Here is an 18,487-nt window from a genome sequence, read left to right as displayed (position 1 = left end):
CTTTTTATTTCTATTCCATAATTTATTTCCCATGCCTGTGCAAGCACATCCATGTTCTATCTTCTTAGTTGCATTTCCATGCAGCTCCTTTATTACTTCATAAACATTGTGTAGTTTCTCATTGAGACACTATGATATGAAATTACAGTACCTGTAAAATTTCATGCATCAAATGATGTCTTACCCCATTCTGAAATATTTTGTCAATGTACTTGTGGAAATTCTGTACCTCCTACATGTAAGTATTATTTGATTTGATTTGTTGATTGGATATGTACTGAAATATACATTGCATGACTATTGCTAAGATCAAGTGCATGTCAACAGTATTCAGATTAATGTACATTGTACATGTAGGGAATATCTTTTATGACTTAGTCGTACATGAAAAATTTGAGGTTTTGACTGTTCTTGTCTGCTTTTACAGTTATATTTAAGCTCATTTTCTCTCCATTCAGTAGTCTCCATTCTTAGATATAAAGGAGACATCACATCATTATTTTATGTCTACATCTGCCATTTAAATACTTTACGTAGGCTTAAGATTCGTTGCCGTGTCGCAAGCCTCGAAGCTGGTCACAGGATGGGCCTGTCGATTTCCGTCAAGACCCTCGCAGAAGTCTGTTGTGTTTTTATGTCAGTTGTGACTCATAGACATCTCCCTGTCATCTTCAATATCACCGTATGCGCCCATCGTATCACCATTAAGGTGTAATTAGACAAGATAAAGTGGGGTTTTCCGAGCTTGCCATACCGTGTGGCATGATTCAGCCGCGCGCCATCTGTTCGGCGGATTCGCTTTCGTCACGCTTGCTTGGTTATGCTCCATTTTCAAAACATGCACGACAGCTGCTGAATATTGTATCTTTAATATCACTGGAATTGTTCATGATTTTTTTCTCTGTCTTTTTGCTCATGAACAAATCCTTCAGGTGAAAGTTTTATTTTCCTGAGAATGAAAAGAATTGGAGAGAGAGACTTATTTTTCACAGAATTTTGGTAGTGGAGCTTGCAATCTGATAATTCTTCTTCTTGATGCCTGGCCTCCTCAAAATGTGAACATTTTACATTCCTGCAAAGGTTTGATTTGTTGGTATCATACAACATATTTTTGATTAGGAGAGTTATGATGAATTAAAACTCCAGAAAGTACAAGAAGTGGCATCTCTGGAGAGGAGGTGACCCTGCCTTAGTGATGAAATACTTATGTGGTAACAGAACACAAGTGAGAATGGGTATGCATGACAATATTTCATGCAAGTCTTAATTTACTAAGTAGTCCTGACAAAGCACCGTTCAGGTTTCTAGGTGCATTATTTTTGTGAAATCCCCGTAAACGTGATTATGAGTTTTGAATAGATCTTATTGCTCTGGAGTCAGAATGCTTCCTGGCTGCTAAAATTGGCATTCACAAAGTCATGAAGCCATGCTGGTGGTGATGAACTTTCTCAGCAGTTGTCCGTGACACTGGCTGCATAATTGAATTTTGAGGACAAAGGTCAAACATGAAAGGTGACCCTCGAAAGCAGCAGGGTCCAATCTTCCAGTTTCAGTTTTGACTTCAGGGAGAGAGAAAGGGGGGGGGGAGGGGGATGTCCTGTGTGCTGACTTCTCAGAAGAATGATCATCAAACTACTGCACTTGCTACCAGCAACCTCAACAGCCACCACAGCGTTGTGTGTTGGATTACAATGAGGATGATCTGACACGTCCTGCTTCCAATTCATACCCCTTTCCCGCTGCCCGTCTCGGTGAACCACCGAGAGGTTCCCCGGTGAATTCACCGGGGAACCTCTCGGTGAAAGTTTGAGTGCCGTCGTTTCACACTGCTCTCGGTGAAACTTTCCCCTAGACGGGTTTTCTGCTCGCAACGTGGGTGATCTTATGTACTTTAGTTTGTTGTGCATCTGCGATTTGGTTTTTTCGATCCCATGTTCAGCAAGTTTTCGGAGGAGGGACTCGTACGCGGCAGCGTCAGCCGACGTCCCGCTCAGTTCTTCCAAGGAGGTACTAGGCATTGCCTAGTACCTCCTTGGTTCTTCGTTCACTGCCTCCTCGCTACGTAATTGAAGTAACAGTCTCTCTTCGTCTTTGGTCCACACTCCCAGCCATTCGCAAAATTCCCTCAAATTTCAACAGCACAAAACGTCAACGGATTTCTCCTTCACACTGTAAACCCAGCACTTGACGAGAAAAGCACAAAATACGAAAAAATCAAGTAAGAGGCGGACTGTATCAGACTTTACTGGAAGAGTTAAGAGCTAGACACTAGAGGACGACGAAGAAGGAGGAAGCATCAAATCGATCAAGTACACTGTAAACCTATATCAGTTTTGTATACACGGCGTGCTAATTAAACAATACAATGCACAGCACGATGCAAAACAATGCCGTCGCACTGTGAACGCCACATTGCACACGAAACGACATACAACAACTGTACTATGTAATGTCGTGTGTATGTTTACAAACACGAATTAAAATATTAGTACCCTGTAGGTGTGGATTTGGGAGGTCGAGTGCGCGCTAGCTAGCTGAAAACGTGTGCATGACCAGAAACAAAACATGACCTTTGACATAATCTGCATATTTCCCCCGGTGTTTCACCGAGACAACCTTTCACGCTGGGCGCTCTCGGTGAACCACCGGGTGATCTCCCGTTGAACTATCGGTGTTTACCCAGGACGCTTCTCGGGTAAGAATTGCCCAAAATTTCATCGGTGTTTCACCTAGGCTTCCCCTAGGTTTCAACCGAGTGACCTTTCACACTGCGGGGTTCCCCGGGTGCCCCCAGGTGCCCCCGGGGAAGATTTTCTTCAGCGGGAAAGGGGTATGAGTTAGATACGTGTTATTTATCAGAATCTTCAAAAAAGCATGTCATAGCTGAGGGAGGAATGTGAGGGCGGATGAAGTGACAATATTATCGCCCGCAATGATTGGATGTGGCTGCGGCAGCACCAGGCTGGCCCAGCCACTGGATGGGGGCATGAATAGTGGGGGCTGCCCCAGGGCATTGGCCCCGGAATGCTAATCCTGAAGAGGTTCAAAGGAAACCCTCGCCACTGTCCACTGTGTCAATGGACGAGGGGCTTTGAACCAAGAGTATTGATTTCTCTCTTTTCCCCTGCCAGATAAATCAGTGGAAGACCTGTTTGTAGTGTCTTGGAAGAAGGATGACTGTATTTTGTGCCAGCTAGCATGTGGGATCTCTTTGGAAGGAGCGAGCCAAGACTTGTTCCATGGACCAACCATGTGCTTGCAGATCTTCAAATTATGTCCACCTAGTGTCAGTTTGTTGGGTGGGGTATATCTCAATAAGTCACTGCACTGAGGATGCTGTTCAGGTGGGTTCCTATGTACATTCGTTGGTAACATGCATGGTGGAGTGCTTTGGCGTAGTGAACAAGGATCTGGAAGCCGTGTCAAAAGATCCGGACTCTGAATCCTGCTCATTATGTTTTGACATCCTGGAATGAGATGTTCTACCTGCATGCTCCTTGTGACGTAGGTGTCTGGTGGATGAATATGTATCAATGCTCACCCTGGTGGAAATATATAGGATGTACATCGTATTTAGGCAGAGCATTTTGAATGATCATTGCAACCGCTGAACTCATCCCAGGGTAAATAATTGTGTTGTTATGATGATTATTGTTATTATATTCATCATGTAATTATTATCACTATTATTATCACAATTGCTATTGTTAATACTTTTATTGTTTCTACCATTAACATCATCAACAACATTTTGATTATTATGTGATTATTGCCATTACATGTAAAAAGCAAACATCATCAACAACATTTTAATTATTATGTGATTATTGCCATTACATGTAAAAAGCAAACTTCATCTACAAAATGTACCATTCCCAGAGCTCCAGCTGGTATGTGATATATTCACAAATTTTGGAAAGTTACAGGGATGGCACATAATGTAAAAATGTAAAATAAGAGCCTTGTTGTAATTTTGTGAATGTTTTTATCAGAATCACATTTTAGAGATCAACGTTTCAAGCAGAAAAGTTCTTTCTCTTCATCGTGCATTCCTTTTTAGCTGGCTGATCATTTTTTCTGCTACCTTTACTACAAGCTGTGATAGTACAGGTGTAGATGTGGATATGGAAACATCATTCTATTTTAAAGAAGTGTAGAATTGTTGGGATTCCACACAATTCCTTATAATCTGCATGTGTAGTATGGACATGGAAAACTTCATGACAACATTTGCTGAAGACCATAGAGTGAGCACATGTGGGATGGGTCTTTTTTGAGCATAAAAAGATTTGATCGTAATTGCGTTAAATTATTTTTCAGGATCTTGCCTCAATGTACAGTTTTCATCAACAGTCAGTATGTGTACACACATTGACATATGTACAAAATTGTGCAATCAAAACTGTCCTCTGTGATATTGTTACAGAGCTCTAAATTCCTGAAATATTTTGTTCAGTGGGTCTGCAAAGATTATGCCAAGGATTCTAAGCTGGGAACCCAGCTTAAAGCCTAAGTATTGTGTTATTTATTGACAACGTGGCTGTGGCACCAACTATGAGCTGGTTACTGCTGCTAAGCAGCTTTTACTGGTTTATATTCATAGACCACAATCTTCTACACAGCAAATAGATGACATTTTCAAATATTGGTCCTGTGTGAATAAAGTGGTATAGGGCAATTTATCAAATCAAAGTTACTAATACTAATATTCATGGCATGACATTTTTGCCAGATGGAGCCGGTGGCCTTTTTCGCAGCATGAAATGTTCGGGAATAGCACCTTTTATTCAATGCATCTAGCATAGACAAGACCTTTTGCGTGCATTTTAATTTTGTGAATCTCGGCTCTCACGAAATTCGTGAAATTAAAATGCATGCAAAAATTTCTGGTCTTGGCGTATTCAGTGTAGTGCCAAGCACTTGTTATGTCCAACCCAATCCATTCCATGGGTGGACCCAAGAATTCCGTAAAGGGGAGGCGCCTTTGCAAAATTAAAGGGATGGTACAGTATTGGTGGAGATGAGAATTGGGCTTTCAACTTTTTGCGAGATACCAAGAAAACACTTATGAAATATTACAGAGCATACCATTTTATTTTTAAGAGGAATTCAAAGTTTATTTGATGAAAATCAGGTTTGGAATGCCTGAAACATCCAAAAACAAAGTATAAAAACAAAGCGATCGTAATAAAGATGGGTCCCACACTTTATTAGAATCGCTCTGTTTTGGATATCTCGGCCATTTCAAAACCAATTTTCATCAAATTAAGGTTGAATTCCTCAAGGAATTACATGCTCTTTCATATTTCATAACAGGTTTCTCATAATCTCACCTAAAAATGTTAGAAACCTGAAATAAGGTCTCAACCAAAACTATACGATCCCCCCTATTTTTTTCTTTTTATTTCTTTTGTTTTTGCACCCGGTGCACCCCCCCCCCCCCCCCCGATCTGCCACTGCATTTATATCCTTTTCTCTACATGGACATAAAGTCTTTTAAACATGTTCTATAGATACAAAGGTTCAAATCTCTTTAATATAATTTTCTTACAGATATCACAGAATAGATTGGCAAAGGAAAATGACTTGTGGATTATGTAGGCATACAAAATATTTGGGTTATCCTCACAACCATTATAACTGCTGGCCATTGTGTGATATACTGTGGACTGACTTGTTCTGATATCTGGCTACTTAATTGATATAGTTAAAAGTAATTCTCATTGATATTCCATTATTGCTTTTTTCTCCATAGATGATGTATAATATGTCGTCTTTATCGGTTTATCAAAAGGATGGTTTTGAGCACTGTTCTTTGAAAGAAGTACATTGTACTATTGAAGTGCTTTCTGTTTGAAGCTGAGAATGCTGTAGGGTATTACTGTTGAGAGTTTGCGAAATAGATGCGAAGTCATTGTGTGCATGTGTTTCTTAGTGTTCTGTGATATACTCTACATATTCAGCACTGTGGCAGTTTTTTGAGACAGACAAAAGGGGACAAATTTACCATACCACAGTCTTCCTGTAGCCTGTTTGTGCGTCTGTCCATGCTATGATAAACTGTCAGGTCGGTATTAGCTGCTCTAAATCGGCTGAGTAGGCAGGTGCTAGACTCATCAAAGCCGCACAAACCTCAACCCCTCTCCGTAAAATGTAGGTCCCCCGCAAAAAGCAGAAAACCAAACTAACAACCCAAGTAATGCACCCACTATTTCCTGTAAATATCCTGATTAAAATTGATGTAGCAAACATTTTCCCCAGTCATAATAGCGTTGTCCTTCATTTAACGGTAAATTTGCAGTAGCACTGGTAATGAATCCACCATTTCCCGTGAATGTCCTGGTTGAATATGATGTTGCAATTTTGTATTTCTTTTACTAGTCATTAGTATTGTCCTTAGTTTAAAGGTGTATTGACAGAACAGTACTAGTATACCTCTGATACATGTACAAAAATTTGCTTTGTGAATTTAGTAGAAAAGGCATGGGAACAATTGGGGTTGCTATTCCAAAAGGAAATGAGACTGGATGGCCTATATATTTTGCCCACATAGCATGAGAAATATTATGTTAAGTAAATTTGACTTAAGCATTCATGTAAAATCAGTATTGAAAGCAAGGTATACATGTTCATATAAAGCTGACACAGATCTATGCAAAGTCCGCAAATGCGTGTTTAAAGAATTTACTTACATATGTATTAAGATCTCACATCAGTGTAATAAGATACATAAGAAGGCATATATACATATGTACATGCAGACAAATGAATGAAAACCACTTGGAAATCAAAATACTGAGAAACTCCAAAGCAATATGATTTTTGTACAAAGCAATAATTGATCGACAAATTGCCTTACATCGACTAGTTCTACACACACATGTGCATCATACCTGTGACGATACATGTACTTTGTAGCAAAATTTTTTTTTCAGGTTTTATGTAATTTGTGTGATCTTTGCTGTTAATCATTACCAATAGAATAATAACAATTTCCATCCTATCAAACGACAATGTTGATCAAAAGTTAATCGCTTTCTTGTGGGTATACACTTTTATTTTTTATTTTTGTGTACAATTGCTGCAATACACTTCCAGGGTCTTAAACTTTACTCATCAAGAAATAGAGCTGTTGGGTGGACTAAACAGAAATGCCTATTAAATATCATAGAAAGTTTCAGTGGAGCTCAGAACTAGAGTGTGGATCACTCCCCTCTTTTTCTCAGTTCTATTGTGGTGTATCCACCTTTTTTTTTTAAAGGTTGTGTGTGTTTTTTTATGTGAGTCAGAGTGGGTGTAATGGACACTGGAACTCCTTTGTGTTCAGTTTTTAAGTGTGTGGAAGTGGAAACCATGCAGGGTTTTATCCCATAGTCTCCCCATGTTATTGCTAGGCTCCCCCACTGACAATCCTACCGGAATTGCTGGTAGAAACCAGAGGACGTGATAGAATGGCCACCCTTTTGTGAAGTGTACTCTCTGGGACCCTTGGTGTTTCATAGCGCTCATGGTCAATAGGGTGTTAAAAAGATTCTCTAGTTATGAGCTCTCTCTCTCTCTCTTTGCTGCAGATTTGTAGGGTGGGTTTGATCAAGGAGGTCGTGAAAAGGTTAGGCACAAACTTTTGAGAGTGAATATGTTTGTTTGTTTTTTCCTCGTCTTTTTTCGTAAATGAGTAAATCCCAGTATTATTTTCACGATAGTGTCAATTCAAAGTTTCAATTTCATGGAGTATCAAAAAACAGTGTGAAATGGTATTTGTTTGTGAAAACACAAGTACCAAAGAGAGGTACAATATACAGTACCTGGTAGTGACTGTCCATGGGAGAATTATGTCAGTAGCTGATTTTCTTCCTTTTTTCATTTTTTTTTTTGTATCTCAAGCGCAACTTGAAATGGTGACAGTTAAAAATATTGTGATTAGTGCAGGAATGAAAATTGTGTTTTGTTGACCTGTTAAGACAAAAGTGTTTTTTTTCCCTATTAGGCTTTGCTGATGAATGATGGCTTGAGAGGTTTTTTTTTTTTTTGGGGGGGGGGGGGGGGAGGGGGTAAAGGGACTTGGGGCATTCACATAAATAGTGCTTGAAACAGAGTTTGACATGACATACTTTGGCAGCACACCAGTCTCTGATATGTAGAAATATCATCAAGTACAAAGGTGAGCATTATGCAAGCATTTGTGTACCTGTCAGTACAGGAAAAAGTTCAAAGGAACTTTTGGTAAAGGGTGCAAGTATTTGGGCTCATCTGTGATAGAATCATGGAGCAAAATTGTGTTTGAGTCGTTGACAAATTTGATGAGATATCGCTGTGACCTGTGGGCCTCCTGTGTGGCTTGAGCAAATTATTTATAGATAGCATCGATATTACAATTTATGACAGTCTTCATTTATCTTTTTCCATTGGGAAATTGTTCATTTCCACCTGTAATGTCATTGGTACATATCAGTGTGTACTTTAAATGGGACAGGTGGACAGGCGAAATAAAGTGACTCAATTTGGACTGCGGTTAGATTAAGGCGAAGAATTGCGTCAATCTCTCGAGTGTTGTTTCCCCCTTGTTGTCCAGTACAGCAGTGACGCAGGAGAAAAAAAAGTGTAGCGACACCGTTACACAGAAATGCGTTTTGAAAAGTCATAGAACTGGACAGAGGGCCAGTTGTTTTGTTTTTGTTTTTTTGCTTTTTTTCAGTGAGATCTGCTGCAGGCAGGGACCATTCAGGATATCCGAAATTGCTTTTGGACTGGTTCCATGGAAGTTTTTGGCACAAGTATGAGGCTGGCGAAAGATAGAATGTTTTTGTCTCTGCCTCCCCCCCCCCCCCCCCACCCACACACACACACACACACACACACACACACACACACACACTCTCTGTATGTTCTACAGTGTTGCTGTGCAGATCTTTTTTGACAGCAAAAAATTGCCAGGAATTATGAGGGGGGGGGGGTCTGGAACTCCGAAGTCATTTTGAGCTGTATGGACATGTGGTTTTATAGGCCAAGTCAATTACACATTCTGAAGGGGGATAACAGAAATTGAGTGTTTTGAGTTTGATGACTTCGTTATGGTTGGTTGGTGGTTGGTGCAAATTTGCAATAGGTCTGGGTCATCACAGTACATATCATCAAGAGTACCCTTGAATTGATAATTGTGTACAATACCGTACACTTCTGATTAATTGTTTTGCTCACTGGGTCATTTTGCTCTCATCACCAAATGTAGAGAGTAAAAGTCTTATCATTTGATTGAACTAGAAGTATCATTATTATTATCTAATCTGGATGTCATTGTCATTTCATAGCGAGAGATACTTTGTTCAAAGTGTAGTTTAATCTGTTCTATCAGTTCATATAATTTATGAAATACAACTTTTACATGTACTTTCTACTACAATCACACTGCCGAAGACACTGAGTTGAATAACTGTTAAACAACTAACTATTCGCTGCAGGAAGATTACTTGTTTTTGTATGTATTGGATGTTATGACTACTCTTTCTTTCATGGTGAAACTAAAATTAGCAAAATTTGTTTTGACTTTCTTGTGCCCTGTGCAAAAGACCTGTGTGTACTTTTACTTTTGTTTGGTGAATGTTTTGACGTACAATGTAACCATTATGCAAGATAACATTATGCACATTATATACCTATGTAATGTCATGGCTGTAGACAAGAGTGAAAGTTCTTTGGAAGCATGGAGCAGTCGTATGGGACCCACAAAACGTCTGCTTTGATAATTGAAGAGGAAATCTTTTGTGACAGGCAATAATAGCTAACATGCCGAAACATCCTGCGCTGTTCGCTGGAATTCAAGCCGAAAGTTTGCAATGAGAGAGTCGGGGCATATATAGCTTGCCTGCCCAGCGGATGTCGCGACACTACGGGGACTCTTTCAAAAGCCGAATTTCTAGAAAAGCATGGGAACCTTACTTTTATTTTCAGTGCTGTATTAAAATCAAAGTTTAATAAAACAGCAGTCTTGGGTCTGATTTCAGTTCTCTATCCACAGAAACTTTCAATCCCTTCTACATCAAGACTGTGTAAACACACTAGTTTATTTATATTTTATGTTTCCTTTTTGTTTTTTTCTCTCTCTTTTGACTGTCTCTCTGGCAAGATTATGTTGCTGTTGTGAAAACATTCACAAAATTCATCTGGATTTCATAAAATATTTGCGTATGGTTGACGGAATGTCTGATCAGATATTTTAGCTCGATGTCACTGTCAGAGGGAAGACCACCTTGGCTTATTATAAGAAAAAAGTCATGCAAACAAAACTATAAAAGTTCCATTTGTGGGGCTAAAACTACATGTAGAACAAAAGTTTGAACTTTTTCAATAAGTTTTCACACAGCAGTGATAATCAATAACAACCAATTATTCATGTAAATTAGAGTTCCTAACTCAGTGATGATATGCCACCCTTTTAATTATACACTTGTAATTATGTATGTGTATGTTAATCTAAGTTATTAAATCCCTCCATACCAATACTTTGTTGCTTAAACATTACAGTTTAGAAAAAGTTAACTTGAAGGGTATTCTGGGACAATAGGTAAAACTTCAAATTCGATAGCTCTCTCTTATTTTATTTTATTTTTTTTTTTGGGGAGGGGGGTGTCTGATTTTGATGATGCTATATTAATGGTCTGTTTGTACAATTTTACTCTATTTTACAATCGATTTAAACATGGAATGGATCAGGTTTTTTTAGACACTAACTCAAAATGTTGGTGAGATGTAATTTGTGAAATTCATATTTCAAATGACAAAGTAAACCTCTCATGGATCCATCCTGTAACAGAGTTTCTTTTGCTGTCTTTATCCTGATCTTGCATCACTTTGGATTGCAACTTAACCAATTTTCAAAAGACATGATAGATGTGAAAGGATCTTGTGCTCATTTCCGAATACAAAGTTGGAATTGGCTAGATAGAATGGAAAGGATTGCTGCATTGTGTTGGCACCAATCTGCTATTTTTCCTGATTGTTTTACAGTGAGCACTGTAAATGCAATCAGTTATTGTATAACTTGTTGTGTCCTGCATAGAGTTTCTCATTCATGAAAAAAAGCTAAATCATGGGGATGAATGCCAAGAAATATATGTCTAAAGTCATGTGGTAGAAAGCACTGAAGAAAGAAAAAATCAATAAATCCATTTAACGGGGAACAATGGGCCGCTATGTACGTACGTGTGAGCCGCAAATGGACATTTCAGCCAGAGGTGCATTGGAAAATGGACAAATAGATAGGAGGCGATAAACAAGTTGAGGAGATAATGACGTATCAGTTCACGGAATGAGTCATATGACCAATGACTATGATTGTCTGTGACATGCATGTTGTGTCCATAGCTAGACCGCCCTGCTTTTTGCTACAAATGATTGTGAGAGTACCTATTGGGTATGAACAGGTATCAAAGTTTTCATGCACAAACCCCACAAAATATGCTTTATTTTCAGTAAGGTGTTTACACTCTACTTCTTTTTGTCGTGCAGAAATAAATGCAGTGGGCATGTGTAATGCAGGGGTTATGTAGAGAAAAAGAAAAATGTGAAGGACCAAGATCAACACAAGCCTGCTAGGCAAAGAAAGGCCAATGGTTTGCCAAGTATTTATAACGTATAAAACAGATTGCTCGCTGGCTATTCAAATTTGGGTAGACTACATTCCACCTGAACTATGGTTCACATTTAATAACCACCGTATAATCCCTACAGCTTGTAATAGAGAGGGAAAAATGCTTAGTTTACTGCTCAGACAATTGTCAAAATCTATGTATTATTTCTAATGTGTAGTGAGTGGAAGCATTCAAATCCACCAATCACAGGCTGGCATGTCATACCCCCCCACACATATTTTGACAGGTCATTGACGCCTGCACTTACAATAGCAGTGATTGTGGAACTCTGTAGGGTGTGCGAGGAGTCACTCAGCTGAGACCCTCGAAAAAATGAAAATAATCTTTTATGGGAGTCCGCTCCATCGAAGCATTTGTGAATGAAAAAATTTTAGAGAATGGAGTGTAGGGAGGCACCCATGGTCCCAAGTACTTGTATGGTATTTGTGAATCACGCTGATCACCAGATATAATCATAAAGGAATGTTTGTGAACCAACGGACATATTTGTTTTCTTCCCAGTCAAATGATTTGCTGCTCGTAATGGGGACTTTACCCCCAAACACATACATGTAGCCTGTGGATTCATTGACTGCAAAGTTGTGAGTCAGACGCATCAGTGTAGTGTGAAGGAATTTAGACAAGTTCTTTAAAACTTATAAACATTATGAAATTTTGGTTGAATCCATTTCTGGATGAGAAGTCTGTAAAAGTTTGTGATGCCACAAGGATGGAACGTAAAGAGCACTTATCCAAAGATTATTCCATGTATGGAATATTTTCATCTTCTAGCATTTATAGACTTAAACCCCCTTTGGAAGACAGGGGAGTATCATTACCCTTCACATGTGTCAGTTGCAAGTCGGAGGAAATATGTACTTTTCATATAAACATGGAAATTTGTTATAATTTTGGTATATCTTCTTTGTATTGTTCTATTACTGTAACAGTTGTATCCTTATCTAGCAATGGTAGCATATGGGTTTAACCAAAAAATCATACATTTTGAATGCCTATGAGTTGTTGAAGTTTTCTCAAACTTCATTGCTTTTGTCTTACCTATATTTCTATGTTCTCTGAATCTGCTTACTATGTGTAGAGTAAATTCTGCTTTGAAATAACCCAGTCTTTGTGTCATGCTGAGTTGCAGCATGAAGAAACTGGGATAGGATTAAAGTTAAACCATGACCACTGTTTTTTGTCTTTACACACACACAGGCAACAGCCTTTCAGTGTAGCAGACCCAAAGCTGCAGTATGATTCATGTACAGAGTGTAAATCACTAATGAAAATTACTGTGCCTATGCTATGATTTGACTGACGCTTTCTGACAAATTTTACTTCCAGTGTATTTGTGTGTTTGTGTGTGTGTGTGTGTGTGTGTGTGTGATAGAATAGCGGAGAGCTGTCTAATAACTTTTTTCTTTCTTTCTCTCTCTTCTGTTAATCCTGTGACATGAGAATGTAATTCATGATTTGTACAGCATTATGACTGACATCCTGTTGAAGATTTACAGCCTGCACTTAATGACCGAGGCAGGAATTTATCTGCTGTTTCTTTAGTTGCCTTGCTAATGTGAATTCATTCAGGAAATTGAGCTATGCTGTGAAAGAGTTTCCACTGATAGCTTTAAAAAAAAGAGAGATAGCAAGCACATCCTTATGGTCAGTGATTCGAAATGCAAGGGGAAAAAAAAAGGTTGTCAGAGCTTGAGCGTGGTTGTCCAATGAGTGCTCTCGAAGCAAAACTGAAATGACAGTGCAGGAAATAAGGGGAAATGGTTGAGACGCATGATTTGATATATATAATGTGCAAGTGTTCTGTAAACACTCACTTCGCTAAGTTTCTATCGGTTACTTCACTTCATCTGCAGAGGTTATTGGATGTACAGCGAGTGATTGAAAAATGATTTATAGGTCATTCACTAACACCTCACTGAGATCCTTCTGTTCCATTCAATTCAATCTCCATTTTTCCATATTTTTTGTTCTCCTCACAGACGGATTTGGAGTGGATTCAAGGTCGTGCAAGCAAACTGGTCCGGGGCACGAGAGCCAGCCGCAGTGGAAATACTGGGTTGCCGCAGAATCCGGAGATCAAAAGATGACTTTGTGATTATTGACGAACCACGGCCAGCCTTTTTCCTGGCAAACACAGAGCTCAAAGCGTACAGCAGGAAGGAAGGGTCGATTGAGGGTATGAGTTGTGTATTACTCTCATACTGTGACTAGTGTGAGAGAGGGAACATCGCCAGTTACACTCGCATTTTCAGCCAGTGATAAACTGGCAGCGCAACTGTCCCTCCTCCATGCAGCTTGATTTTGTGAGTTGATCATGTGTTTTGTCTGCTCTGTCATGGAGATAGGAACAATCCACAATCCACACCGGAGGTGTTGAAGTGGGCATAAAATGCCCGAGACGTGGGAAATAGCCACAAATTATCTTTTGTAAATGAGTCGTGCCGTGATAACTGTAGGTGCTGGCAGAGTGCAGTGTTGATATGGTGTGTGGCTGACTATGGCCACAGCGAGTAGAAGTGTGCATGGGAACTGGGACGTACACAGTGGAGCTGTACAGCCAGAGCTCATCCAATCAGCCCGAGAGAGTGCTCAGGAGATGGCCGACTACTACCACAACAAGGTTGTCCAGAACGGCCACTCATCGCAGCAACCAGAGGACAACTACTACAGACTTCGATCTGGGTCACAGGGCCACAGGAACGGCTACCAGTCTGGCAGCACGGTGTCCAGAGGTGTGAGCACCCCAAGAAGTGACACCAACTCGTGGGGGAGGAGCAGCGGGGACAGTTCCAGTGGTCAGCTCGGTCTGACCAGCGGTCAGTTTCGTGCCACACCGGTGAAAGTGGACTATCAGACCGAGGACTACTCGGAGATTTCAGACAATGAAAAAGAATATCACAGTGAACTGATGTCGTCGACACAAGACTTGTTAGCTAATAAGACTTCCAGACTGAGCAGCAAAGAGAAGGCAAGGCAGTACTGGAAGGAAAACGAAGAGAAGCGCTCGGTGAGATCTCCTCAGCACCGTCGCCACAACACGAGCCCAGATGGAAAGTACTTTGAGCCCGCTCTCGGCGTGGTCAGTGCCTCTACGGGGAGTCATCGAACCCTGGCACTGACCACAGATAACCTCAGGAAGTTTAATCGCAGTGACATGCCCCGTGTGCCTATGATGCAAGCTCTGCGCCGGAGCATGAGTAATTCCACGCTGGACAAGATCGAGAAGACGGACTTCACCGCAGCAGCTGCTCACAGAGACTTTGGAAGCACGTCATCCATCGATGCCCACAGCACCGGAGGTGAGAGCTTCTTCCAGATGGTGCAGAGCTTCAAGCCGGTGGATGACCGGAGTCCAGCCCCGCCCCAGTTTAAGCAGCTCTTCCAAAGTCACGTCACTGTCCATGATGGGCGCAGTCACACCTCCCCGCTACCCTCGCGCGTCTCAACGACAGAGTCCACCCCCAAACAAGGCAGTACTACACTGGAAAGAAACCAAACCATTCACAGTCCTAAACCGCCTCGCCGGCACCCGAGCAAACGCGAGAAGAGGGACCGCACAAAATCGTACTCTGGCAATGAACGGAAGCATGAAGGGTTGTTCTTCAAGAAATTACGTAAGGGGGAGAGGGGATATCTTGCCAAAGACCACCAAGACAATAGAACTGCAGATGAAATGTTGGAGGCCCGCATTGAGGAGGGAGTACGGAGAAGAGCGTTTGAACACTTTGATGTGCAGAGCCTTTACTTTGAGGTCTGTGACCTCACCAGGAGCAGTGACCTGATAGCCAAAGGAAATATGAGGACAGGAGCTTCAGCTGCCTCAAGGGCCAGCGCGACTAACACTCCAGAGGTGAGTATGGCACGAGATACAAAATAATTTTTTTGTTTTTCCTAAAATACATCAGTACAATCATTCACTGTTTCCCATTTCAAACAGGAGCTATGATTAATCAGAATGAATCATCACATGGACTTGGGAGAGTTTTAGCGTCAGTTTAATGACAGATGAATACCACATTTCATGTACGTTACTCGTTTATCGAGTTGAAATTGATAGTAATGACATTAATTCAATATGTGTTTCCCCCAGATTTTCCATTGTCTTCAGACAAACAGATATTATAGAACTTTTTGAAGCATGCTCCTCCAAAGGATTAAAAAAAAAAACATTTAAAGAACAGTAAGCTAATAGTATCAGCTTTCTTTTAAGATCCAGTATTAGCCCTCACTTTGAATTGTCACTTTGGGTTTCTCAGCAGTTACGTGTTAATTTTTATTATAATGACGCCTTTTCTAAAAAAAAGAAATACCTTTAAAACATTAGTATTTTCTGTAAGAGAGATTTAACATTTCATTGTGTGAAAAAGTAGAAACTGCCAAAATACATCACAAGATGGAAAGTTCAAGAAAAAAGAACACAAGATGTTTCAAAGAAGGTTGGAATCTTTAACTGCTGATGCTATAGTCGACCTGTTGCCATACCTAGGCCTACTGGTGAATTCAATAATTTTGTCTGCAAAATTACTTCTGGATGGTTTGCTGTATTTCTGTCAAATAATGAAATTTCATATGGAGGAAACCTGGCTGGTATCGAAAGCGGCATGTAATTTAAACTTTGAAAAGCTAAAACTACCTCCTGATGGTTTGTAAGTGAGAAAAGAAAACTTTCCTTGAACTTCCCACACTTCTGGCTCAATCCTACGAGGTCAAATCACAAATTCTGCATCTTATTTTATGCTGACACTACACATGCAATTACTGTAACAGTTATCTACATTAGATATTCTTTGTCAGCTGTTGTGAGTTTTGGTATGTTCATGTGAGACCCCATCAGTATTTGTCAAGTAAGGGTTTCAATCTTCATCTTCTATTTATTTATTTTTTTCACAGGATTTGTCCCTTAAAAAAAAGAGTTTCTTAGTGACTGGTCTGAGATCAAATGTTATGTGTATCATACTTGTCGTAAGTTTGTGCCTCAATGGAAGATTACATCGACCATTCTTTATATTGAAGAAATTGTGATGAGACTAAACTGTTCTCTAGTGCAGTAAAGGGCTCACATTTTATCATGCAAAAAGTTTTGAAGGAAGTGTAGGATTTGATACTGTAAAAGCTGTGGAATACAGTTTTGCATACAATTTTTCTTTTTTGTGTGTGCATGAGGAGGTCACAGACATTTTCGCGAGATGTTGTTATCACAATTTGACACTGTGGTTATTTTAAGTGCATGCCACTGCACTGTATGTGCCCATATTTTCGTGTGTTTTCTACATGGCCCAATAATAACGATTCAGAGGATGCAACAAAATCAAACCCATGTGAAAATAACAGCTTTTACGGCACGAATGTATGTCACAAGGAAGTACAGTCTGTATGAACATTGTAGTTTTATATTCTTCCATGAGTGTAAAATTGTATTTCAACCATACAAATGTGCGTACAATATTGTTTAAGTGTTATGAATTAAATAATTACCAAAATGATCCTGTGCAAGTCAGGTTTCAACAAAAAACTAGTTGAAAGAATACAGCTGTAATCAGTAAAATGACTAAATTGTACGCTTTTATGAAATACAAAAGGCGATGGCATGAGTAGCAGTTTTTATACATTAAAGGCGCATAGTCCTGGTGGGTTAGAGGGTGCTGTTGGATGATACTGCCGATCACTGTTAGCATGATACGAAGATTGCCGTATGTGCCGTAGGTGTTGCTAGGTACATTGTAACGTTGCTTTCGTTGTCTTCTCTGCACATCATGCAGTCTGTAGTAATGCCAGGGTGCGTGCATATGTGCTTTTTAGTATGACATCACAAAAGAAGTTTGCTAAACTTTTCATTCCCCTCACCCGAATCATGAACTGAACTGTGATCGGACCACTTGCTACAGTGGATCGGACTTCTTCGGACTTGGGGAAATGGACCAAAGCGTAAGCTCTAAAGAGTCGATAGCATCATAGGTCTCTATAGGAAACTTGTGTCCGCGTACACATTTGACTAAACCACCGGGACCATGTGCCTTTAATGAGCATAACGTATACAAACATGGTTTATCTGTGCCAATTTCCTGGACACACACATGTAAATGTAGGTTCCATCAAATATCTTATTGTACTTATTGTGCAAATTAAGAGTATGCCATTTGGATTGCACGAAGCAAAATTTTGACCAGAATTTCTCCCAAAAAAAGAACCTTTTTTTTTTCAATGGAAAACATTAGAATGGCTGTATTTTTCAGAAGTGTGCTAAACATGTGGATTGGAATATTTTCTCTGGTATCCACTCCTCTTTGACGTGATCGATTAATTTGCTACAAATGTACCTTAAAGTAAACAGAGATGGCATTGCAATGGTATAGTGTTCCTCGGGTTAAACAAATAAACAAACAGACAAACAAAGCATGAAAAGAAAGAGACCAAAACGTTGACATTGATCCCGACAAGTGTGAAAACTGCAGCCTCATGTCGGCCAAACTTCCTGCAAGACCACGTATTGCCTTTGATACCAGAAACTGCGGTGAAATCTACTCTGAAAGTGATGACAAAACCTGTGCACTGTCCCTGTCTGTAACTAATCGTGATGCTCAAAAGGAGGTGTTTGTATCATAACCAGTGGCAGATCCAGAGGGAGGCGCACCTGGCGCACGCCCCCTCTTTATTTTTTTGTTAAACAAAAGAAATAAGAAGAAAAAAATGGGGGGAGGGCGTGCGCCCCCCTCCCTTTAATGTTGTAAAGGCGCCTCCCCTTTACCGAATTCCTGGATCCGCCTTTGATAACTCTCTGTGTTTATCATCAATGTGGTTTAGAAAAGGAAGTGGTATGGTATTCATGACTGTGATAAACA

General features: G+C 40.0%; 1 protein-coding gene across 6 annotated transcripts in view; it reads left to right on the top strand.

The window, feature by feature from the left end:
- The window catches only part of LOC139718893 (uncharacterized), a 129,784-nt gene that overhangs the window by 28,449 nt on the left and 82,848 nt on the right, over positions 1-18,487 (top strand). For all 6 annotated transcript variants that reach the window (XM_071630338.1, XM_071630337.1, XM_071630342.1 and 3 more), the window contains exon 2: positions 13,628-15,498. In XM_071630338.1, coding sequence (XP_071486439.1) covers positions 14,146-15,498 — 1,353 coding nt within the window. In that variant the 5' untranslated portion in view covers positions 13,628-14,145. The remainder of the gene's footprint in view (positions 1-13,627; positions 15,499-18,487) is intronic.

This window comes from Diadema antillarum, unplaced genomic scaffold (genome assembly GCF_040938485.1).
Source record: "Diadema antillarum isolate AM-2024a unplaced genomic scaffold, OU_Dant_1.0 scf00000101, whole genome shotgun sequence".
Lineage (NCBI taxonomy): Eukaryota > Metazoa > Echinodermata > Echinoidea > Diadematoida > Diadematidae > Diadema > Diadema antillarum.
The sequence above is the reverse complement of the archived record's forward strand: the minus strand, read 5'-3'. Positions and strand labels throughout refer to the sequence as shown.